Source organism: Carassius auratus, unplaced genomic scaffold, assembly GCF_003368295.1.
Source record: "Carassius auratus strain Wakin unplaced genomic scaffold, ASM336829v1 scaf_tig00216504, whole genome shotgun sequence".
NCBI classification, from domain to species: domain Eukaryota; kingdom Metazoa; phylum Chordata; class Actinopteri; order Cypriniformes; family Cyprinidae; genus Carassius; species Carassius auratus.
The window spans coordinates 184819-211047 of NW_020528604.1; the positions used below are offsets into that span (position 1 = coordinate 184819).

Below are 26229 nucleotides of genomic sequence, written 5' to 3' on the forward strand. Positions count from 1 at the left end.
ACACTGCCCTCTTCAGGACGTTTTCAGAAATGCATAAAGATGTCATCTTTAGGGTGTTGAAGACTGCTTAATACTTTTTTTGACGAACAAACCTGTTATAACCAGCATGCACTGTCAACCTTAATTTTATTATTCATTTAGCTACTAATTTTCATCTGTTAATTACACAGGGAATCTTAATGCTTAATGCTCAATCTCCTTTGTTACGGACATTATCTGTTTACCTATATAATATATCACTTAAGGATTATATGAACAAGTGAACTTGTGAAACAGATTATGAAAACAGGTTTTGTGCAGTGGTAGTGTTAGTATGTGATGTAAGGTACATAGCAGAAACTGGGATTACAGTTGATTGATGAGTGGAGTTAATCTGAGTGAATCAATCCACTACAGCTTCAATTTGATTATATTTGATTATATCACCTGCCTTTGACTTTAGAAGTTCAGTTCAGTACATGATGCTCATGTTTGGTGCAGTGATTCAAGCGATGGAGAAGCTTCCACAGACTGCAACACTAATGCTTTGCTTTTGCTGTTTTCTGCTTTGCTATTGTTGGTCTTGCTTGAGTTTTGTTTTGTTTGTTTTGCCTAGCTGTATTGTTTTTGTGTTATGTTTTTTATTTCAATTCGTTTTGTCATAGTTTTTTTGGTTTTGCTTTGCATTGTTTTGTTTTGCTTTTTGTGTTGTGGATTGTTTTGCTTTGGTGTGCTGTTTGGTTCGGTTTTGTTTGTGTTATGTTTAGATTTGTGTTTTGTGGTTTGTTAAACTTTGTGTTTTGATTCATTTTGTATTTTGTTTTGCTTTCTTTTCTGTTTTGTGTTTTGCTTTTTTCTTTTATTAGCTTTGTTGTATTTTGTTTTGCTTGGTCATGTTTTTTTTTCTTTGTGTTATATGTTTTGCTATTTGTTTTACTTTTCTTTGCTGTTTTGTGGTTTGTTTTGCTTGCTTTGGATTCTCAGCAAACATTAACTGTGACATCTACTACTTCATCCTTCTGATAGAAGCAATGTAGTGTCTGATCCTTTCAACTAGGTGTAAGGGGAAGAACAGCTGAGGAAGGCCTGCCGTGCCTCACTCAATTATAGGTCTTGTCAGGATAAGTCTTATGTAATCAGCTGTGGTATTTATCACCTTTGTGGATGTTCAGAAGAAACAGTGATTATTTCCAGGGTAATTCAGGCTATAATAGAGCTTTGTTAAGACTGCAGTGACACACACAGTGCTAAAATGTCATGAAAAATTATGGTAAGTGACCATCCTAAGTAATGTAATGTAAGAGCCATGACTGGTTTTGTAGCAAAGATGTGATTCAGATATGAGGAGAAAGCAGACACTGTGCTGATGCAGGTGTTTACATTAGATTAACTTTAGGCACAGCAACACATTCAACAGATTCATACATATGATGCACATTTACACTAAATTACTTTTAAATCTGTAATAGTTCTGGATGCTTAACAATGATTATTTGCACTTAATAAACCAAAATAACTGTTGTACTTCTAAGGATTTTGCAAACACATGTTCATAGCTGGATGTGTTTGATGCTTAGCAGATATTTCCCAAGAGAGTAAGGTCCTGTTAGAACTTCTAATTGGAATCATAGGGTTCACATATGTTTGTGTGTCATACTCTTTATAAGTTACTACATTTTACAGTGGGAAGTCTGGTTAAATTTAGCAAAGCTGAAAATCCAGCCAGGTGCCGCCTTGGTTTTCCCTAGAAACAAGGTTGATGATTTTACATAACACAAAATTCATAAAGTATATCGATGTTAAATCTGTATTGATCTGTCATATTCCAGGGAAATTGATTTTAACAGTAACTGATAAACCTTCAAAGTCAGACCTGTTGATAATCAATTGTCGAAACCATCTCAATTGATTGACAGATACAAGTGACTGAACTTTAAAAAAAATATATATTAATGTTAAATAGTGGAATTTGTGGTGAAAAACTACATTACTCGTGATGCTGATGCATGAAAATTACACCAATTACAGTCACAGAGAGACATAATCGAGTCTTCCTTCACTCTCAAAATTATTTTTTGTGTGTGTGTGTGTGTACATATATATATATATATATATATATATATATATATATATATATATATATACACACACACACACACACACACACACACACACACACACACACATATATATATATATATATATATAGATACAAATGCTACTGTTAAATTAATAGTTTTATATTTCACCATTGTTTTTAAATTGGATTAATGTCATTTGCAATGCTTCATGGGACGTGTTGTATTAGAACTGACATAAATGATTTACAGTAAATACATACACAATTAATATTTTAAAGACAATAGGCATAATTATGAAATCGTATTTAAAGATGTACTTAAATCCTACATAAATCATTCAAAAAGCACTTCAATTTAATATACATAAATGTATAAACTATAATACCTTTAATTACATGTAACATGCAATTAATTGTACGAAAACATGACATTCAGCTGCACTTTTAGAGTTTCCACAAGTACTCCTTGTAAAGCCTTCAGTGCAAGACTTCATTTTTGCCATTTTGGTATTGACAGTATCAAGTAGAACGGATGCAATAAAAATGAGAAGGATCAGGACAGTTCAGGCCAGAAAACGTGCAGTATTAAGACAATAGGGTCAGTTATGAATTCAAGTTCAGGTCTGACAGTGATAGTCAGTGTGAATGTGTACCATACACTTGAAGTAGGCCAGCGGTGAAGTGTGACGGTCGATGCACCTGCAGGACAGGCTGAAGTCTGAGCTTAACACACAATGACACTTTTCCAGCGCCATCTCATGACCTTCCTATCTTTGGCTTGCCATGCACCACTGAAGAAAGACACGGCTGGAGCCATTTTTAGAGCTCAGACTGGTGAATAATAGACGCTAGTGCATGTTCCCCTCCTCCATCTCTACCTGCACGCCATAGTGAATACCAAATACAGTGGTAGTTTACAATAGTACTCATTGCAGCTTCTTCTTATTGATGGAAAGAGATTGGGATAAAGTGCACTGCCATCTGTCTGTTAATTAAATGAGTCTGATTAATGATTGGTGCATAATGCAGACCAATGGCATGAGCTTCCAGCATTGCTCGGGTAGATCTCTGTTTCTGTATTCACGTGCAAGCTACAGTTGCTAGCCAACCCCTGATACAGGACAATAATATCCACCAGCTTCCAAAGGGGTTTTGGGAGTAGTTCTCCATTTCAGTTCATGAAATATTAACACTGCCACATCTGCTGGAATCCCGCCGTCTTACTCAGCTTATACGAGTGACAGCAGCGATGCAACGGCTGGAATGCAAAATAATGCCGTAAAATGCCTTATAATTAATCAGATCTCTACATATAGCTTTGGATAGCAAAGTATGTTGAATAAATGTTTGAAAGCAGCCGCACAGTAATTTCTATGAGACAATATGCCATTAAAACACATGTATATAACTTATATATATATATATATTTAATGTTTATATAAAATCTAAATAAATATTTCCTAGAATGACACCACAAACAATAAATATATATATATATGGTATTTATTTAAAAGAGTATAGCAAACCTGTTGATATTGTTGAAATTATTACTAACATTAATACTAATATTATATCAAACTGAATAGTGTTCTAGTGAGACAAAGCAATAATTATAACTGATAATAATTTAGCAATTAATTAAGAAATGGCTCAAAAACATCACCGAATTTATACAATTCAATTCTTTAACAAAAAAAAAAAAAATATGTCACTTCCAGGAAGATTGGCTTATAATTTGAAATATTAAATAGACAAAGAGGATAAAATGTAAGATTAGGGAAAGGAACGTTACACCCCTAAGTTTACGTAGTTATGAAATGTGATCGAATATAGCTCACTTTATGATTTCTGCCTTTAAAAAGTGAGTTAAATATTTAGGAGTATATTAAGACGATGACGGCATTTGACCCAGTTGCTTTGATCTATACTTTCTACTTTTCATTTTCTAGAAAATTATATTAATTTCTCAAACAACAACAAAAAAATTAATTAGTGCGCTACTACAAAGGCTAGTGGAGATGGAGCGCGCGCTCGCCCGCCCACATACAAACCACAACAAGGAGCACGAGGTCTCTCGCGCGCGCGCGGTTAAATGCATCGACTGCACTTTCTCACTCAGTTGAGTCTCATCAGAACAGCATCTTAATAGTTGGTGCCTATTTAGGAAATGTGCTCAAAAACCCAGTGTTTTGCATCCAGATGAGGAGTAATAGCTGCCAGGCTTGAGCACAAAGGACGGAGAGACTTTGAGCGTCCTCTCAGGATCTGCCTCCTCAGCTCTGGATCTCAGTGAGCCGCTTCAGCGCGGGACAGTATGGTTCAGAACCTGATTCTCATCTTTCTCCACAGGAGACTCAGTCAACGGCCGGCCGTTGAAGAGCTGGAGAGCAGAAATATTTTAAAACGTGAGTAATAGGCGAAAAAAAAAAATTATCAACATAAATCTAAATAATAAATGTACTGTATGTTTCAGAAATTGTTGATTCTTAGTAATAATTATCATAATGTTATTAATGAATATTGTTTATAGTATTGCAGAGTAATAATAAAACCTTTGCAACTTCATTGTAATAATTGTATTTGTTAAATAAATCATATTTTATTATTATTGTTGTATTGTATGTATATCAGTAATAATAATAGCAATACAATATATATATATATATATATATATATATATATATATATATATATATATATATATATATATATATATATATATAGGCCTAGTACAAATATATATTTTTTATATTTCATAAATATTTGTAAAAATAATATATTTTATTTATAATTAAAAATGAAAATATTACAATACTAAAAAGTCTTTTTTATATTAAAAAAAGTTATCATATTGCTAATCATCTTTAATCAGCACTTAATAATTAAACCAGTACTAACTGCTACTTCAATGTATTGATTATGGAAGGCATTTTCTGCCAAATTTAAATAAATAAATTAAATGATTAAAATGAAAATTAAAACCAGATTAACGATTTCATTACAGAAAACTGTACGCAAAATATGTGACAAAATTGAGAATTAAATTAAATGATTTCATTTTCACAGTTACATCCCTGTCAAATTGAAATATAAAATGCAATTGGTGATTTCACATTTGATTTTCAATACAGTCTCGAGGCAAGACTGCCAATATTAAAATGAAAAGCCAAACGTGAAAAATAAACTACAAATGCAGTTTTTACAAAACTCTTTATTAACGCTCACGCAATAATGGTGACACAATTCAAATTTAAATGTAAATTTTACTTTTCATTTTAACTCCTCTTTTATTTAAGTTTTCGTTTTCATTTTCAAAGACAACCTGCATGCAAATTATATGTTAATGAGTGGGTGTGGCTCAATTACGCTGTTTCGTGGAGGAGCTCAAATGGCGGTTATTGCCACTAGTGATGGGAAGTTCGGATCATTTTACCGACTCGGACTTTTGAGTCTCGTTCAGCAAAATGAACGAATCTTTTTTCGAGTCATTTCGTTCATTTCGTTCATTTTAGCAAAATGTTATTAAAATATTAAGTGCTACCTCCCCAACACATCTAGTACTTACGCAAACGTTGATCACACTACAAACAATACAAAAATAAAATGCTATGAGATAAAGAAAAAAATACTCATTCTTTACCTGGGTCTTCAGTCTGTGATTAGCTCATCTCACCTCTTATCTGACAAGAAGTCTTCGGGTTTAAGTCATTCCTTAATCACGTGACAGCCCCATACGCAAAACTAACGCGGTCTTGAGCCGGAAAGAGAATTGATTAGTTCATCTCATGAGTCTTTCGGGTCGAGTTTGACTCGTTCCTTAATCACGTGACAGCCCCATACGCGAAACCAATGCGGTCTCGAGCCGGAAAGAGAATTGATTAGTTCATCTCATGAGTCTTTCGGGTCTCGGGTCGAGTTTGACTCGTTCCTTAATCACGTGACAGCCCCATACGCAAAACTAACGCAGTCTTGAGCCGGAAAGAGAATTGATTAGTTCATCTCATGAGTCTTTCGGGTCGAGTTTGACTCGTTCCTTAATAACGTGACAGCCCCATGCGCTATTTCTGACATTTCTGTCACTGTGTTTTTGTTACTGTTTGTTGAGGATCTGTGGTTTGTTATTATTTTATAAATAAATAAAACCCTGTTATAAATAAAATTTTGATTAATTTGTCTTCTTGACTGTCTATCGGTAAATAAACACTAGGCTATATAATAATATAATAATCCAAGCTTACAATAAAAAGTATTTATAGACTAGTTCGTTCATTTTTAGTCCAATTTTGAGTTTGCTGGTATAATAATTGCTTTTCCTAGGCAGACTTGACATATTGGTGTAATATATGTATAAGAAGATTGCTAAAAAAAGGACATAATGACATACATTAAAAGCAAATAACATTTTGAATTTGAATTATTAATGTTAAAGACAAATGTTAAAGACATTAAGGTTATGATAACTTCAGCTTTAACAGTTTTAACCCAGCTCAGAGTGAGGAGTTTCAGATCCTGGTTCACTGCCAGTGCAGGGGCCATGTTTTGGGAAGACTTTGACGAGAGGGTAGCAAGCTTGAGGCCTTCTGCTACCTCTTCTAAGACCTCAGATGCTATGATGGCCAACCTTGCAGAGCCACTCTTACCCCGCACATCAGACCCTCTGGCCTGGTGGAGGAGATGTTCACCAGTATACACAAGCCTTTCTGAAGTCACAAAGACAAGACTTTGCATTGTGGCCACATCCGTGCCATCTGAATTTTTTTTTTCTAAAACTGGGCAGATTATCTCAGACAGAAGAACTCACAGACTCAGCCCATCCAAGGTCAGGGAGCTTGCTTTTTTTTATTTTTATAATGCAAACATGCCTTAAAGCAAGTCCTAAAAATATAGCCACAGTGTGTTATTTATTTTAAAGCTTATTTATTTTTATTTATTTAGAAAAAGACTAGCTTGTTGTGCAATATTTTTGTTGTTGTGATTTTAAAAGGTAATTTGTTATTGTTATAAGGCTCCATAGCTTTAGTATCTCTTAATTTTCATTTATTTTTTATTCAAATGGTTTAAAATTATTTTGGGAATAGCTTGTTGTGCAATATTTAGTTTTTCTTTTTTTGTATTGTACTTTCAAAGTTCATTTGTTAAGGTTATTAGACCCTGTGGCTTTATTATCTTTTAATTTTAATTTCATTTTTAATTATTTACATTTTTATTATTTTAATTTATTTTGGAATAGTTGTCCTCTTTGTTACAAAGCTTTTCTGTAATAAACAATAAACAACTATTCAAAAGTATGTACAGTGTTTTTAATGTTTATAAAGTGTCATATGTTACAAAAGTATGGTTTACACAGACAATCTGATTTAATAACTGCACAACTAAACAAAAACAAACAAACAGACAGAAAAAAGATCAACATTTTAAGCATAACCAACTCTTTATTTCCACATTCAGTGTTATGGAAAAGTACCACCATGACAGAAATTAAAAACAACAATTTGAAACCAGAAATGCATCACGTTACTGTAAGAGTAAATAATACTAATAATAAATAAGTACTATGCACCCATTTTGTAAAGAAAGTTGTAAATGAACTAATTACTCTAGCCAATGTTGTCACACAGTACAAAATAACGAAAAACCCGAAGAACCGAAAGATGAACTATTCAATTATCTGCATTCTTTTACTGTCAGTGTCTATGGTTTTAGCGTATGGGTCTGTCACGTGATTAAGGAATGACTCGACCCGAAGACTCGTGAGATGAACTAATCAATTCTCTTTCCGGCTCATATTGCATTGGGTTTAACGTATTGGGCTGTCACGTGATTGAGGAACGAGTCAAAAACCCGATAGACTCGAACTATGAACTAATCAATTCTCTTTCCGGCTCATGCTGCATTGGGTTTAACGTATTGGGCTGTCACGTGATTGAGGAACGAGTCAAAAACCCGATAGACTCGAACTATGAACTAATCAATTCTCTTTCCGGCTCAAGACTGCATTGACTGACAGGTGAATTACTACTACTAGAACAGAACCCATAGAATAATGCGCATGCGCGACTGAACGAATCACTCCCCGAGACGACTCGTTCTTCCCGAGTCACATTAAAGATTCGTTCAAAATGAACGAATCGTTCAAGAACGACACATCACTAATTGCCACTAGCAGGAGAATTAAACCAGCTAGCAAACATTTCGGATGATGATGACTTCATTTTGCTACGAGTTGAATCTATATTGGATACACTTGGACATTTTGCAGCCGTCACAAACTCCGATGTCGATCCTCGAGTTATAATAGTCTTAGTGAGGTTGTGCATTTTCCGGGGAGTCTCGTCGGCCAGTTTGGTAAAACTGGCAAAGATATTCACAGATTCGACTTTTCCGGATCAATAACTCGCGAGCAAAACGTTTTTGGTACACGAATTATGCCTATTTTTTCTCGTAGTGATGTAGTAAACGAGCTACAAGCGAGTTTGCCTGAAAACAAGCTTTCCTCCGCTCTGTACAAAATACGTTGATCTCAATGCGCTGGCGTATGAGAGACAAGTCCTAAGGGACCGTCTGCAAAGTGCGAAACGCGAAAAAGGTTACTAATAAAATACTCAACAACTTCACAGTAACACACTGTAGTGTCACCAAATTCAGTTCACACATCACTGCTCTCCTGCTGCTTATACTACAATGTTGGTTTTAAAAAGAGTTGCTTTTGCACAATTTTACGATTTTTTTAATTATGAAAACGTCAACAACGTTACTGTAACACACTGTACTTTCACCAAATTCAGTTCACACATCAATGCTCTCCTACTGGTTATACTACAACACTCATTTCGAAAGTATTTGCTTTTGCAAATTTTTTATGATTTTTTATTATTTAAAATAATTAATTACTTCACCTGTTATTGAACATAATAGTTAATAACTTTACTGTAACACACCGTACTTCCACCAAATTCAGTTCACACATCACTGCTCTACTGCTGTTTATACCACAACTTTGATTTTAAAAGGAATTACTTTCAGTGTTAATTTCGTTGACTAAATATTTTCGTCATTATTTTCGTCACGAATATATTTTTGCCGACGAAAACGAAACGAAAACTAAAATAGAAGGCACTGATGGAGACTAAAACTATGACTAAATTGATTGACATTATCGTCAACGAATAAAGGACGAGACGAAAATAGACTGTGACGAAAATCAAATCAGCAGACGGGAGAGATGCGAGGAATGAGCAAAAGAACCGGCAAAACAGAACAGACTGCATGAGAGAAGAGAACCAATCAGAGCCTGACTTATTGAGACGTGAAGCGAAGGTTTTCAGTTTTTATGAGCTCCCGGGAAGTCGGCATTCGAAGAGGTGATAGGGACTTTAACCATTCTGGCGTTGTATTGCGCCTGCGCGAATTTAACTGCTACTTTGTGACGTTCTAATTTAACGGTCTACTACGGGAGAACAGCTGATTTGCCGGAGTCGCTACAACGTGAGAGGTTAGGTAAATAAATGTTATGTTTTTAGACTTATTTACATCATACAATATTAAAAACTCCTCTTCTGACAAAAGATTGTCATTTAACGCCAAAAGCAATCCTTCTCTTGCTTTTTTAAATTATATATTTTTTGGGATCTCAATAAATGAATTAATGCTGCGTTGCGCTGTTCTGTTTTACCGTTGCTTAGTGACTTTTACGTTCTTGGCTACAGCGGTGTGACGGCAAACTTCCGGTCGCTGTAGCCGTTCCATTCGCAGCTGTTGCTTAAAGTCCCTACTGTCTAAAAGAGCGACAAAATGTCCACAGCTCACTTCACGTTTGACGACGAACAAAACAAAACAAAGTGTAAAGCACGCAGAGCGCTCATTCGTGGCAAGAACATAACCAATTTGAAAAGACATTTACAGACGAGCCACCCGGACATTTTCTCAAATGTAATTTCACAACGATGTTCTTTTGTTTATTGAGCTAAGCAAAATTGGAATAGTGCAGTGCGTAGATGTTGTAGCATTAAATATTACGAACTGAAAAGTACTGTAAAATAGCCCCTTCTTCAAGTTAGATGAGAGCACAATACTAATACGTAATATCATGATAAATACATTTGATTAATACTAATGTTTAGTATATTTTATAATGTTCTACTTGTTGACAATATCACAAATATTTCTATATTAGTCATGTGAAACATGAATGTTCACATCCTATCATTATACATACAAATCTAGCAATATTGTAGTATTTAAAACATACAATATTGCTAGACAAATGAATACCTTATAAAATCTTGTTACTTTTTTTATCCACCCAACTTATTAAATATTTACTTTAAATGTATGCACTTATTGTTCAGCTCAGCTGTAAGCTTTAAGGTCCTGGACCTAACATTATTTTTCTTTTATTGATGGTCAATTGGCAGCTAGTTATTGTTTACATTATCATGACAGTGTTTGTTGCTGCATAAAAGCTTTTGAATCAAAATAAAGACACAGTTGTGTTGAAATAAAGTTGAATTTGTGTTTTATATATTTTGGTTAAGTTTTTTCCTATACCAGCTGTAAAAAATTGTCTAGTAAATCTGTTATTGATTTTAGTCTTATTTTAGTCGACTAAAATACCAAGCAATTTTAGTCGACTAAAATAAGACTAAAATTAAAACAAATCAGATGACTAAAACTTGACTAAAACTAAAAAGAATTATAGTCAAAAGACTAAGACTAAAACTAAATTAAAATTTCGTGTCAAAATTAACACTGATTACTTTGGCAGACTTTTGATGAATTTTTTTTAATTATGAACAATAGTTAATAAATGTACTGTAACACACTGTACTTCCACCAAATTCAGTTCACACATAATGGTTCTCCTACTGGTTATGCTACAACTTTAATTTTGAAAGTAATTGCGTTGGCACATTTTTATGATTTTTATTATGGAAAATAGTTAATAAAGTCACCATTATTGAACATAATAGTTAATAACTTTACTGTAACCCACTGAATTTCAACCAAATTCAGTTCACACATCACTGCTCTCCTGCTGGTTATACTACAACTTTCATTTTGAATGTAATTGCTTTGGCACATTTTTTATGATTTTTTATGCAAAACAGTTAATAAATTTACTGTAACACACTGTACTTTCACCAAATTCAGTTCACACATTACGGCTCTCCTGCTGGTTATACTACAGCACTTGTTTTGAATATAAAAAACACTAATTAAAGTTTGATGAATATACAGTGCAGGAAAGTTATTAATTATTTTTAATAATTAAAAAAATCATAAAAAAATTTGTCAAAGCAATAATTTTCAATTTGAGTGTTGTAGTATAACCAGCAGGAGAGCAGTGATGTGTGATCTGATTTTAAAGAATGTACAGTGTGTTACAGTAAAGTTATTTACCTTTTTCTTAATAAAAAGTAATAACAAATGTGCCAAAGCAATTACTTTCAAAATGAAAGTTGTAGTATAAACAGCCGGAGAGCAGTGATGTGTGAACTGAATTTGATGAATGTACAGTGTGTTACATTAAAGTTATTAACTATTATGTCCAATAATGGTGAATTTATTAACTATTTTTTATAATAAAAAAGCATGAAAATTGTGCCAAAGCAATTACTTTCAAAATGAAAGTTGTAGTATAACCAGCAGGAGAGCAGTGATGTGTGAACTGAATCAGATGAATGTACAGTGTGTTACATTAAAGTTATTAACTATTATGTTCCATAACGGTGAAGTTATTATTTTTCATAATACAAAATGTGCAACATCATTTAATTTCAAAATGATTGTTGAAGAATAACCAGCAGGAGACCAGTGATGTATGAACTGAATTTGGTGAAAGTAGTGTGTTATAGTAAAGTTATTAACTGTTTTTCATAATAAAAAAAAATCATATAAATGGTGCAAAAGCAACTATTTTCAATATAAGTGTTGTAGTATAACCAGTAGGAGAGCAGTGATGTGTGAACTGAATTTGGTGAAAGTACAGTGTGTTACAGTAACTTTATTGACGTTTTCATAATAAAAAAAAATCGTAAAATTGTGCAAAAGCAACTATTTTTAAAACCAACATTGTAGTATAAGCAGCAGGAGAGCAGTGATGTGTGAACTGAATTTGGTGACACTACAGTGTGTTACTGTGAAGTTATTGAGTATTTTATTAGTAACCTTTTTCGCGTTTCGCACTTTGCAGACGGTCCCTTAGGACTTGTCTCTCATACGCCAGCGCATTGAGATCAACGTATTTTGTACAGAGCGGAAGAAAGCTTGTTTCAGGCAAACTCGCTTGTAGTTCGTTTACTACATCACTACGAGTAAAAAGAGGCATAATTCGTGTACCAAAAACGTTTTGCTCGCGAGTTATTGATCCGGAAAAGTCGAATCTGTGAATATCTTGCCAATTTTACCAAACTGGCCGACGAGACTCCCCGGAAAATGCACAACCTCACTAAAGGCGGTCGCACACCGGACGAGACGCGCCGCGTCGCGTCGCGCCACATGTAGGACAACTCGAGGTATCGCACACTGGACGCGCACATTCTAAAAATGCGTGAGCTCAATTTCGCAGCAAGATGGGAGAGTTTTAACTTCATCTATTATTTTAATTTTAAATATATGATTTTAATTGATAAAAGCTGAGTTTTTAACGTTAATTAATGAAAATAATCTGTGTTATTATAATAAGTCTGTTATTGTTTTGTTGTATCTGTTGTCTAGGCAACTGTGCTGCTGAAAACGTAACCAAACACTTTGTAATGTTTTATTTGAATGAAACAAGTGTGCTGTACTTTAATTTCAGTTTCAGTTTATAACATTTGGGTTTTTTAATATAAAACTATGCGGATGGCGCTCTGTGGCGCGGCAGAAATTTGAACAGCGTTCTGATGAGTCGTAGCTGGGCGCCGCGGACAGACGCCGAATGGCGCCGCCGGTGTGTGTACTCACATAGAGAATAATGTGTTCGAATTTTAAAGACGTGGCGCGACGCGACGCGGCGCTGCGCTTCTCGTCCGGTGTGCGACCCCCTGAAGACTATTATAAAGGGGGTCGCACACCGGACGAGAAGCGCAGCGCCGCGTCGCGTCGCGCCACGTCTTTAAAATTCGAACACATTATTCTCTATGTGAGTACACACACCGGCGGCGCCATTCGGCGTCTGTCCGCGGCGCCCAGCTACAACTCAGAACGCTGTTCAAATTTCTGCCGCGCCACAGAGCGCCATCCGCATAGTTTTATATTAAAAAACCCAGATGTTATAAACTGAAACTGAAATTAAAGTACAGCACACTTGTTTCATTCAAATAAAACATTACAAAGTGTTTGGTTAAGTTTTCAGCAGCACAGTTGCCTAGACAACAGATACAACAAAACAATAACAGACTTATTATATTAACACAGATTCTTTTCATTAATTAACGTTAAAAACTCAGCTTTTATCAATTAAAATCATATATTTAAAATTAAAATAATAGATGAAGTTAAAACTCTCCCATCTTGCTGCGAAATTGAGCTCACGCATATAGAATGTACGCGTCCAGTGTGCGATACCTCGAGTTGTCCTACATGTGGCGCGACGCGACGCGGCGCGTCTCGTCCGGTGTGCGACCGCCTTAACTCGAGGATCGACATCGGAGTTTGTGACGGCTGCAAAATGTCCAAGTGTATCCAATATAGATTCAACTCGTAGCAAAATGAAGTCATCATCATCCGAAATGTTTGCTAGCTGGTTTAATTCTCCTGCTAGTGGCAATAACCGCCATTTGAGCTCCTCCACGAAACAGCGTAATTGAGCCACACCCACTCATTAACATATAATTTGCATGCAGGTTGTCTTTGAAAATGAAAACGAAAACTTAAATAAAAGAGGAGTTAAAATGAAAAGTAAAATTTACATTTAAATTTGAATTGTGTCACCATTATTGCGTGAGCGTTAATAAAGAGTTTTGTAAAAACTGCATTTGTAGTTTATTTTTCACGTTTGGCTTTTCATTTTAATATTGGCAGTCTTGCCTCGAGACTGTATTAAAAATCAAATGTGAAATCACCAATTGCATTTTATATTTCAATTTGACAGGGATGTAACTGTGAAAATGAAATCATTTAATTTAATTCTCAATTTTGTCACATATTTTGCGTACAGTTTTCTGTAATGAAATCGTTAATCTGGTTTTAATTTTCATTTTAATCATTTAATTAATTTATTTAAATTTGGCAGAAAATGCCTTCCATAATTGATGTATATTTTTGGTAAATATAAGTAATGTTTTTAGATTTTATATGGCTATCAATAATAACTAATAACATGGATAAACATTAAATTATTAAGTAAATATGAATATAGTTTTTGATATTGCACAGTAATAATATCACTGTTGCAACTTCTTTGTAATAACATCTACATCTGTTAAATATATATATATATATATATATATATATATATATATATATATATATATATATATATATATATATATATATATAAACTATATAATTTAAATACCAACTACAACGTTTTTTTATCATATATTTAATCAGCACTTTAATTAAATCAGATATTTAATCTTCAAATTTTTGGATGCATATCAATAATAATAAAAATAACAATAATAATAATAATTAAAATAGTAAATAAGGTTTTTGGTGCTTGTTAAGGTGAAAATTTAATCTTTACGTCAGACAAAATACTTAAATGTGCCAACATGCTTTTTGAGGTCTTCCATTGCTTTGTAGTCCACAGAATCTCTACAGACTACTATCAAAGTAGATTAAAGTAATCTTTCTGTAAGATATGATGCATTGCTCAAGCAGGTATGTTGAATGACCCTGCGACCGCGCTCTTGATTAGATCACCCTCTCTGAGTGTCTCTTTCAGAGAGGAATGATCAGACGGAGCAGGAGGAAAGAAGAGAGATCAAACAGAGATTGAACAGAAAGGTAAACAGCCTCTCTCACATGAACCTCATGTTCAAATCCCTTGCAGCATGCTTTATTTTTCCGGCTTATTTATTGCTACTTGCCGTAAACCATTGTAAAACATTGTGGCGCTAAATAAAGATGCATCAGTCAAGGACATGCATTGGTTTTCAGAGGGGTAAAGCAATTTTGTGGACCAATAATGTTCAGAATTAGTTGCATCAGATTGAGAGAACCTCCATTAAAGTGTTCGGACCATAGAGTTTGATGAGAAGAAAAGAGGTGATTTTACTGACATGCCAGAAATGACTTGAGATCTGTAAGCAAATTTATTTATTTTTTAATGTGAACATGTGAACTTATACATTTATTTAAACATCCCCATGTGTGCACACTACTACACCTCTGTGTGATGGTAAATGACTCAAGAGTTTTGTTTCCGTTCTGTGCTCATCATCCGCTATTTCCACCACTTAACCAAGCCACTCTTCTTTAAAACATGATGACATTTTATTTCCCATGTCATTACATTTGGGTTGGCTCTCGTGTTGAGTTGTTTCGTCCGCAACCATTAAAGGTACAGGTTGTAGGACCTGCCAGGAGAGGGCACACTATCAAAACAATAATAATTGCGTGGTTTGATGACACTAAGAAGGAGCGTGGAATGATGGGATGTGTTGTCTTCTATCCAACCGCTGACGGCCATCAATCAGACAGAAAGATAAATCATGGATTTAATGCGAATTCAACGATTTGCGCGAGTAGATTAAATACAAAGTCTATGCAAAGACGCGATCAGACGTTGGATCAGACGCGTCCTCACACAGGCATAGAGATGTGATGCCCCGCGTTTGGCGTGTATGCCCCATAATACGTAATAATAGCATACGTTTTCTATATAGATAAGAATCAAAACAACTCACCTGTCGAGTAAAACACAAGCGAGATCGGCATCTCTTTCTAGTTGAAGTTTGTTGCGAAGCTACTTCCGCATTTGTCCACGACACTGTTGTCATGTGGTTTCTACGTCAGTAAAGGCGGTAACAAAGGGTCACTAACGTCATTGACAGGCGACTGCACTGCCCCTTGCCACTGTTTATAATGGAAATTCTCTCATGATTTACAAGTAGTTGAAAACATTAGAGATATTGTTAATAATCAGCTGGAAAAAATATATAACACTAGCCTAGTGTTTTTGGGATATTTTACTGCAAATATCTTACAAATTGTACTTTTAAAGTATTCAGTTTTTAGTGTGACTCATTTTGCACACATAATTTTCTGTCCATGAAACCTGTAAACCACATTCACCGGTTCTAACTCTATAATGGTTTGCCTGAGGATTGCAAGTATTACCCATTTACTTGAATCAAATTAAATGGGTTTCACAACTTAAAACAAAGTTTTGTGTGTGTGTGTGCTTGCACAGGGTGTGTGTGATGCGTCAAGTGCAGTAGTCTGAAATAAATTCGGGACTGTGAGGAGTTGCGCCCCACAGTCCACTATCAGCATAGTAAAGCCAACCATGGAGCACATAGACTTCCCAAATCCTATACTATACGGGACCTTAAACCCTGGGATTGTCCCGGGGAGGGTCCTGTCGGACTACATCACCCCATCCAATGCAATCATGCGCTGTCGGAAACCAGTTGTTATGGGAACCTTCAACGCATGCACAGCGAGAGAAGAAGCGAGGTTGATAGAACTTGCACATTGTGCAGAGGAACGGGGAGTGGAGATCCTGTGGGACCAAGAACATAGGAGAGTGCACACTGATGACCTAATACTGTACCGCAGAGTGGAGAGATGCACGTTTATTTCCACATCAGCATGGAGGAACGATGCTCAAGCCGCAACAGGCGGTGTAGGGTTAATGCTGGGCCCACGGGCACATAAGGCTCTACGTCGGGTTTACCACCACACCGACAGGATCATGTGTGCAGAGTTCTCGGGTAACCCAGTAACAACAGTCATAGTCGTGTACTCACCCACCAACGTGGCGCCATCTGACGAGGTGAAGTTCTTTGAGGACCTTGTAAGAGCGGTCCTGGCAATTCTTGGGGACTTCAATGTGAGGCTTGGACCAGAGGACGTACCCTTCCCCTACCACGACTCTACCAACCGCAATGGCACCTACCTCACTGCCTTCCTCACAGAGCACGAGTTACTGGCGGCAAATACCATCTTCCGGAAGAGAACAGGAAAGAGGTGGACCTTCCGGGACCGAGCCTCAGGAACGCTACGGCAGCTAGATTACATCCTAGTGAGGAAGAAGTGGAGGAACTCCATTATGAATGCTGAGCCATACAGCACTTTTAGTTCTGTGGGCTCAGACCACCACGTGGTCTCAATGAGAGTCCGCCTGAGCCTCAGGGTTCCCAAACCAAGTCCCAAAATACGGTATAACTGGAAAGCTTTCTCAAGTGACCCTGGCCTTCTAACCAGATACACAGAGGAGGTGAGGAGACGATTCCAGCAGCTGGACAGGGGAGCGGAGGCAAGCGACGAATACAGGAGATTCGTCACAGTAAACAAGGAGGCGACTAGACTGTGCGTGCCTAAGATGGAGAAAGTCAGAACCTCCCTGCGATCAAAACATCCAGAGGTCATAGCAGCACGTGGGATGGTGGAGGAAGCCCGCCTCAACTTTGAGCGGGAACCAACTGTGGAGAGGCACAGCAAGCTGAACGAAGCCAAACAGTTTCTTTTCAGAACCTATGATGCCATCAAAGGGGAAGAACTGATGGAAAGAGTGCGGAGGGTGCAGGCGGCGCAAGGGGAACAGCAGTATGGGGAGGCCTGAAGGGTCATCAATGAAATGACGGGGCGGCAGAGGACTAAGGAGGGACAGGTGAAGGGACACAGCCCGGAGGAGAGGGTGATGACCTGGTCAAGCCACTTCAAAAGGCTGCTGGGGTAAACAACAGACGCAGCTGAGGAAGAGGAAATACCATCAGACCTCCCAAACCTGAACATCAACGATGGTCCCTTCACACTCTGTGAGCTCGTCAGGGCAAAAGCCACAGTAAGAGTGGGAAAAAGTGCTGGTCCGGATGGCATACCCCCAGAGGTGCTGAAGAACTGTGACTTTGATGACATCATTCTAGAGTTCTGCAACCTTGCTCTGCTGCACAATCGGCTGCCTGATATGTGGTCTCTATCAAACATCGTGCCTGTGCCCAAATCCGGAGACCTCTCGAAGCCGGACAACTACCGAGGCATCAGCCTGACCTGTAGTATTGCGAAAATCTACAACCGCATGATTCTTAACAGGGTCCGGCAAGCAATCGACTCTCACCTGAGAGTAAATCAGAACGGCTTTCGAGAAGGGCGAACTGCTACAGCCCAGATCTTGGCACTCAGAAGATTGATAGAGGAGGTGAGGAAGGACAACCTGACTGCAGTCCTATGTTTCATAGACTTCAAAAAGGCATTTGATTCGATTCACCGAGGTACGATGGTGAAGATCCTGAAGGCATACAGAATTCCTCCGAACCTACTCCGGGCAATAGAGTCCATGTACTCAGGAACAAGGGCCAGGGTGGTGACCCCAGATGGCAACAGCAAGGAGTTTGACATCCTGGCTGGAGTTATGCAAGGGGACACACTAGCCCCCTTCCTCTTTATCATAGTCCTTGATTATGCGCTCAAGAAGGCAATCAGTGGGCGAGAGCAGGAACTTGGCTTCACGCTGACACCAAGGAAGTCAAGCCGACACCCGGCAGTAGTCTTGACAGACCCTGACTATGCAGATGACATCAGTCTGCTCTCCGACAACATGGAACAAGCACAGGAACTACTACACAGGGTAGAGCTAGAGTGCAACAAGGTTGGCCTTAGGATAAATGCAAATAAAACTGAGGTCATGACCTACAACGTTCCACCAGAATATCAACCTCTGATAACAGCAGGAGACACTGTGCTGAAAGAAGTTGAGGACTTCAAATACCTGGGCGCATGGGTCAACTCAACTGAGCAAGATCTAAAAGTGAGGAAGGCACTTGCATGGAGGGCCCTGAACGGCATGAATAGTGTATGGAACTCCAACCTTTCCCGCCAAATCAAGCTCAGCTTCTTCTACGCGACTGTACGGACTGAGTCCGTTCTCCTCTATGGCAGTGAATGCTGGACCCTGAATACAACCTTAGAGAAGTCCCTGGACCGATGCTACACCAGGATGCTGCGTGCAGTGCTTAACATCAGCAAGAGTGAGCATGTAACCAACAAAATCCTGTATGAGGGAGTACCAAGAGTGAGCAATAAGATTAGTGTGAGGAGAATGAGACTTGCAGGACATTGCCGAAGGCATCGAGAGCTGCCAGCCAGCAAGCTGGTGCTATGGGAACCAATACATGGCCATCGGTCAAGAGGACGTCCCACGCTAACTTACGTGGACATACTCAAGAGGGATGCAGGAGCCCAGAGCACCAATGAACTGGCCAGATGCATGGAGAATCGGGATGACTGGAGGCAACGATGGAAGGCTCGTCTGAGGACGACCTAGATGATGTATCCATCCTGTGCGCCGCTTATTGTTTCTTCTGCACGGTCACGATATAAGACACTTACCATTACCATTTATCTAGCATGACTTTATTATTTGACCAGTTTATTTTATCTTAAAATTGCAAAATAATATGTTGTATAAAGTAAAACATGGATCTTGAGTGAATCTGAATGCATTCAATTATTATTATCATTACAGGTGCTGGTCATATAATTAGAATGTCATCAAGAAGTTGATTTATTTCACTAATTCCATTCAAAAAGTGAAACAGACTGATATATTTCAAATGTTTATTTCTTTTAATTTTAATGATTAGAACTGACAACTAATGAAAATCCAAAATTCAGTTCTCAGAAATTTGAATATTAATAAGGATCTTGACCAACTGAAAAGTATGAACATAAAAAGTATGAGCATGTACAGCACTCAATACTTAGTTGAGGGTCCTTTTGCCTGAATTACTGCAGCAATGCGGCGTGGCATGGAGTCGATCAGTCTGTGGCAATGTTCAGGTGTTATGAGAGCCCAGGTTGCTCTGATAGTAGCCTTCAGCTCTTCTTCATTGTTGGGTCTGGCATATCGCATCTTCTTCCTCACAATACCCCATAGATTTTCTATGAGGTTAAGGTCAGGCAAGTTTGCTGGCCAATTAAGAACAGGGATACCATGGTCCTTAAACCAGGCACTGGTAGCTTTAGCACTGTGTGCAGGTGCCAAGTCCTGTTGGGAAACGAAATCTGCATCTCCATAAAGATGGTCAGCAGCAGGCAGCATGAAGTGCTCTTAAACTTCATGGTATACGTCTGCGTTGACCTTGGACCTCAGAAAACACAGTGGACCAACACCAGCAGATGACATGGCAATGCAAACCATCACTGACTGTGGAAACTTTACACTGGACCTCAAGCAACGTGGATTGTTTGCCTCTCCTCTCTTCCTCCAGACTCTGGGACCCTGATTTCCAAAGGAAATGTAAAATTTACTTTCATCAGAGAACATAACTTTGGACCACTCAGCAGCAGTCCAGTCTTTTTTGAAGCGAGACACTTCTGACGCTGTCTGTTGTTCAAGAGTGGCTTGACACAAGGAATGCGAGAGCTGAAACCCATGTCTGGCATACGTCTGTGTGTAGTGGTTCTTGAAGCACTGAATCCAGCTGCAGTCCACTCTTTGTGAATCTCCCCCACATTTTTGAATGGGTTTTGTTTCACAATCCTCTCCAGGGTGCGGTTATCCCTATTGCTTGTACACTTTTTTTCTACCACATCTTTTCCTTCCCTTCGCCTCTCTATTAATGTGCTTGGACACAGAGCTCTGTGAACAGCCAGCCTCTTTTGCAATGACCTTTTTGTGTCTTGTCCTCCTTATGCAAGGTGTCAATGGTCGTCTTTTGGACAATTGTCAAGTCAGAAGTCTTCCCCATGATTGTGTAGCCTGCAGAACTAGACCGAGAGACCATTTAAAGGCCATTTAAAGGTGTTTTGAGTTAATTAACTGATTAGAGTGTGGCACCAGGTGTCTTCAATATTGAACCTTTTCACAATATAAACATTTTCTGAGATACTGAATTTGGGATTTTCCACAGTTGTCAGTTATAATCATCAAAATTAAAATAAACATTTGAAATATATCAGTCTGTTTGTAATGAATGAATATAATATACAAGTTTCACCTTTTGAATGGAATTAGTGAAATTAATCAACTTTTTGATGATATTCTAATTATATGACCAGCACCTGTATTATATTTTCAAGCCATATTGATTTTTTTTTTCCTGTGTCCAATTAACTACAGACAAAATGACACATAATTGTTGATATTATTATTAGTTGATGATGATTGAACCTTGGGACATGGTTGTCATAAAAACCACCAAGTTTGTACAAAATTGTGGGATATACTAGATGTAAAACATGATAGTTCAAATTTCTTACAAACCTCTAGGGCCATGTGTCAAACGGGAAAACAGAGTTTCGTTCTGATCGGCCTCTGTTATCTTGTGTAATAGGTGCTCATTTTAAAGTTTTTTTCTTCTCCAATTTTTGTCATTTGTCCAAAGATTGAGTTCATTCATATTTGTTCTGAGCTTGGTGAAATAGCTTCAATTCAAGTGTAATAGCCGTTTTAATAAAAGTGGCTCCACTCACTTTGAACTTTTTGTGTGCTGTTCCGACCAACAATGGAACTTCAGCTTGGCTTCTGAGACTTGAGGTTTGGTTCTGATTGGGCAAAAAACCTAGGACTTTTTTGCTAAATTATTTTTGCTAAATTCTCATGATGGAAATGAAATCAAAGACTTACTTTTTGTTTGGTTTGAGCCAAGGATTCGAATGATATAAAACACTTGAGTCTACGACAGGTGTAGGAATAATTGTTTTTATTTTTTTTCCAAAATCATCAATTTACCTCAAATTAGAGGCGTGACATATAGAGTAAAATGAATATAATTTTTTTTATTATTATTGCTATATTTTTTACCACATTTTTCAGTTTGCTATAATTACACGGTGTTGTTATTTTTTTGTTAATAATGATGCTAAAAACAAAAATAATAATAAAACAATAGAACAACAACAACAATAACAATTATTGTAGTCATATCCTTTTTTGGCATACTTTTCCAGTGTATATTAATTTCATTGGTCAATAGTGATTTCAGTCCCTGGAGAAAATGCAACATGGACAATTTTTTTTATATTCATTTTTTTATGCTGGCCTATTAACAACATTTTTTTTTTTTTTATTTCACAGCTCAACCAGAGGCCAACAGTAGATGAACTAAGAGAAAGAAAGATTCTGATCCGCTTCAGTGACTACGTGGAGGTGGCCAAAGCCCAGGACTATGACAGGAGAGCTGACAAACCCTGGACAAGACTGTCTGCAGCTGACAAGGTATGAGACAAAGACAGGGCTCTTACACCTTTACCCTCTGCCAGTAGGGGGCGCTTTTGGAGCAGCAGATATATATCGGTTTCCCTGGTAACAACTGTACACAAAGCTGCCATAAATGCTGCTGATTAGTAGAATACATTAAGGAATGTTTAAAAACTAAAGTGTATGTGGGGAAATTACACGAATGGTACATTCTTCAGATTGTTTATTTTAGTATCATGAAAAACTACTTCATTCATTGGGCACATGCAATGAACAATGAAGTGTACGAATGCGTTTTCAGCATTAGTACTTGATCATCTGCTTGCCCCTCTGTTCCATCATAGGGTGCACATCAAAAAAGACTGGTAGATCACACTACAGCCACACATGCAGACTCCAGTGCATTTTTTATTTAAATGTTTTATGAAAAAGTAAAAAATTATTTCTCATTTTATCATATCTAAAAAGTTAACTATTTAGTAAAATAGCAAATTATTATGAAACCAATGCAACTTTATAAAAAAAACCAAGCACTTTTCAGACCTTGAAAACACTACATTAAAATTCAAGCATTTTCTAGGATTTCAAGCACCCATTCGAACCCTGAAAAGAGCTGATGTCAGCAAATCTTTGCTATCCAATTTGTGTCAGTAGTCTTCCTGCTCTCGGACTCGGTTGACTAATTATGGGGCGCGCACATTTACAGGAGGATGCGCTTAAGTGGCTTTTATTTGCGATTCCACAGGCAGCCATCCGTAAAGAGCTAAACGAGTTCAAAAGTACTGAGATGGAGGTCCATGCTTCAAGCAAACACTTAACAAGGTCAGTATCCATGTACAGGACTCACAGATGTGCCTGCACTATTTTTAGATCCAAAAAATCCAAACAGCCTGGTCAAAAAAGACAGGGACACAAATGTGTTTGCATTTAAAAAGCATATGTGTCACCTTGACATGAGTGGTTTTGGATAACAGGTCCCTCTCGATATAATCATGACATTAGAGGCCATTAGAGCTCTTATGCAAGATCTTACTAAAAATAACTGATTGATGCAACAGCCTTGTCCTATTCATAACGTGGTTGTGATTGCGAAAGTCACCTTTGTTGATTTCTTTCCTCTCCATCAGGTTTCACAGGCCCTAAGAGGTGGTTTTCTTCTGTGAAGAAAATGCTGAAAGCGGCGTTCATGATAAAATCCTGGAGGTGCCTCTTCCAGAGCCGTGGCTTCATTCATGGGATTCACTTATTCTTCCAGCGCCCTGGGGACGAGTGGTGGCCGAGAGGCTGCGTCTCCACCGCAGACGGCCACTGGAGAAACCTGAAGAACAGCTGCAGATATATTTAACCTGAGGCTGACAGAGTGTAGCAGCAGCGGACTTTTTGATATTTTTAGAACTGGGCTGCATTTCAATGACCCCTAAGAAAAGATGAATCAGGTCTGGGTAAATGTTTGGGTACATGTAACCAGCTCTACTCTGAAAAGAAAGTAAAAAAAAAAAGACTTGAGTGTTAATAAGCCTGCTATAAATGAATTTCATATTTACTGTACAAAAGTCAGTTTGAACAGGGTTGTTCATTTCATCACTTGAAAAAAAAAACAAAAAAACCTTTATAAGCACTACTTGTCTTCAAAATACAATTTTGGAAATACTTCTGAGTTGTTTTTTATATACACACTACAGTTCAAAAGTTTCTCTCCAAGGCTGCATTTATCGAAATTAAAAATCAGTCATATATAAAAGCTGAATTTTCAGCCTGTTTTTGTGAAAAATCAATCATAAAAAAATAGCATTTATTTGAAATAAAAATATGTATTATAAATTACATTATAAATGTCTTTACTGTTACATTTGATCAATTCTATGCGTTCTTCTTTTCTAAAATAAATAAATAAATGAAAAAACCTGACCCCAAACTTATGAACAATAGATAACTGCAGAGAATCTGTCTCAACTATGAAACAATAAGTAAATGGTGTAAGCAAAGACAAAAAACCTGAATTCAGTCCTGCAGAATTTTGTGACTTTATGTACAAAATATCTGTTCCATTCGGCCTCTCACCATTTCTTTGAAGAAACGCTCCTGAACTGACTTCATGTTCTTCTTCATTAAAGACGTCTGCAACAGAGCAAAAAGGTCTCTATTCTAGACAATCAAAGGTTAAAATGGCTTGAAGTGTAAACATAACCAAATACAACTATTGAACCATGCTGGAGCACACTCAAAAAAGGTTCAATTCCTCACCTCCACAAAGAAGATTTGTTTCTCATATTATAGACTTTCACACATGTCAGTCTGAATGGTGCTTTTTAACTGCTGTAATCTGAGACAAAACAACAAGACTGAGAAAGACAAGCGCTTACATTACAAATCCTTTGTAAACAGAACTATTCAAAGCAAACAATCAGTTACTTTGTTTGAATCTAGAGAGATAGATACATTCTCTGAAACATGACTTACAATGCCCTTTTTTTTAAAGCTCCGAAGAAATCAAAAGATTCTTTGCATAATATCATTACAGGGTGAAGAAATAACCAGGATTGCATAAACCTTTCTGTTTTTCCCCTTGTTAGATCTTGTTAGGTTGGCAGGAAAATCCTGTTTGTTACTACAACCCAGCGCAACCCATGGATTGTTTTATAGTCATAAACAGGTCGTGATTACATATTATGCGAACAGAGCAGTTATCAAGGGAAGATAAGTTTACAATTACATTTGAGCTGGGAAATCTATGGCATTCATCTCATGTTTGTGCAGCAGCTTATATATTTTCACCTCTTGTTTCCTTTCTCCTGATAAGCGTCTACTTTTTGCTATTTCATGCACTAGGACTTGTTTAACTTTCTCCAGCCTCTAAATACTCGACAAAATACTCGACAAAAGGGCTAAGTATCAGACCTGTTATAGGGTGGAAACATGACCTCTTCTGAGTCAAGGGTCATGCCTGACCTGTGCTGGTGTACTTGGACACTGACAGAGTATGTAGAGTAGAGTATTTAGAGCATCCTGGGTCAGGTCAGGTCCTTGTCTGCCTCCACACTGGTATGCCTGTAACTGGACCTTGTACAAGATGACAGTGTCTCCACTTCCTCAGCTAGAGGGAACACACACACACACGCATGAGTCACTCGTCAGGACATTCAAGCTCAATAGTTTGAGTGAACTTAGAGGTAAAGGACAGCTAAGCATCCGAATCATTAAATGTTTTATATTTACATTAAAGTAAAAAAAAAAAAAAATTGGTCAGTGGATTTTGGTTTAAGACACACTTTCTATTCAGCTAGAATGCATGAAACTTTTCAAAAGTGACATAATTGTTAAATGCAAAAAAGCTCTATTAATCAAAGTAGGCTATCCTGAAAAAAAAGATGTATCATGGTTTTCACAAAAATATTAAAAAGCACAACTGTTTTCAACATTGATAAGAATAAGATTTTTTTTAAGTTTTTTTCCTTCTGTTTTTCATGCAGACCCTGAAACTTTTGAACATTAAACATTACTTGTGTACATTAATCAACAGTGTGTTCTTAGCTTTATTTTTGTGCACAGAAACACTTTCTCTCTCATCATTACTTGATATTATTGTTTCCTTGGCCCTTTTATTCAGGCCTTTTGGTAACTTCTCTTTGTTCTCCTGTTCTCTGTGACTATGTCCTTCTCTTCTTCCTCTGAGCTGCTCTGATCCTTCATCAGCAGTTTAATACTGGAGCCTGAGGCACAGCAACACCATATCAATCACAGAATCACATGCAATCTAGTTTCTTAATCAGGAAATGGAGAAAAAAAGATTTTCCCATCAGAATCAACAATATCGAGTCAGGATTAGGATTCATTTGTGTCTGAGAAAGTTAATGAGATGCACATTCAGTTAAACTAA

The 26229-nt window shown here is 37.1% G+C and overlaps 1 protein-coding gene and 1 long non-coding RNA gene across 7 annotated transcripts in view; one reads left to right on the forward strand and one right to left on the reverse strand.

Moving 5' to 3' along the window:
• LOC113098291 (phosphatase and actin regulator 3-like) overlaps positions 1-24002 on the forward strand; it is a 66752-nt gene extending 42750 nt beyond the window's left edge. The window contains exons 8-12 of the mRNA XM_026263308.1: positions 4409-4464; positions 14931-14992; positions 22230-22370; positions 23098-23174; positions 23480-24002. Of these exons, the coding sequence (XP_026119093.1) occupies positions 4409-4464; positions 14931-14992; positions 22230-22370; positions 23098-23174; positions 23480-23495 (352 nt within the window). The 3' untranslated portion in view covers positions 23496-24002. The remainder of the gene's footprint in view (positions 1-4408; positions 4465-14930; positions 14993-22229; positions 22371-23097; positions 23175-23479) is intronic.
• Positions 1-26229, reverse strand: part of LOC113098293 (uncharacterized) — a 58253-nt gene that overhangs the window by 22958 nt on the left and 9066 nt on the right. For 3 of the 6 annotated variants that reach the window (XR_003288981.1, XR_003288979.1, XR_003288980.1), the window contains exons 9-12: positions 25926-26062; positions 24597-25446; positions 24414-24470; positions 23452-23670 (exon numbers count right to left, since the gene is read on the reverse strand). This is a non-coding gene — a long non-coding RNA (uncharacterized LOC113098293). Of the gene's footprint in view, positions 1-4390; positions 4440-23451; positions 23671-24413; positions 24471-24596; positions 25447-25925; positions 26063-26229 lie in introns of those variants that run through there. The other 3 variants (XR_003288978.1, XR_003288976.1, XR_003288977.1) reach the window with 3 other exon arrangements.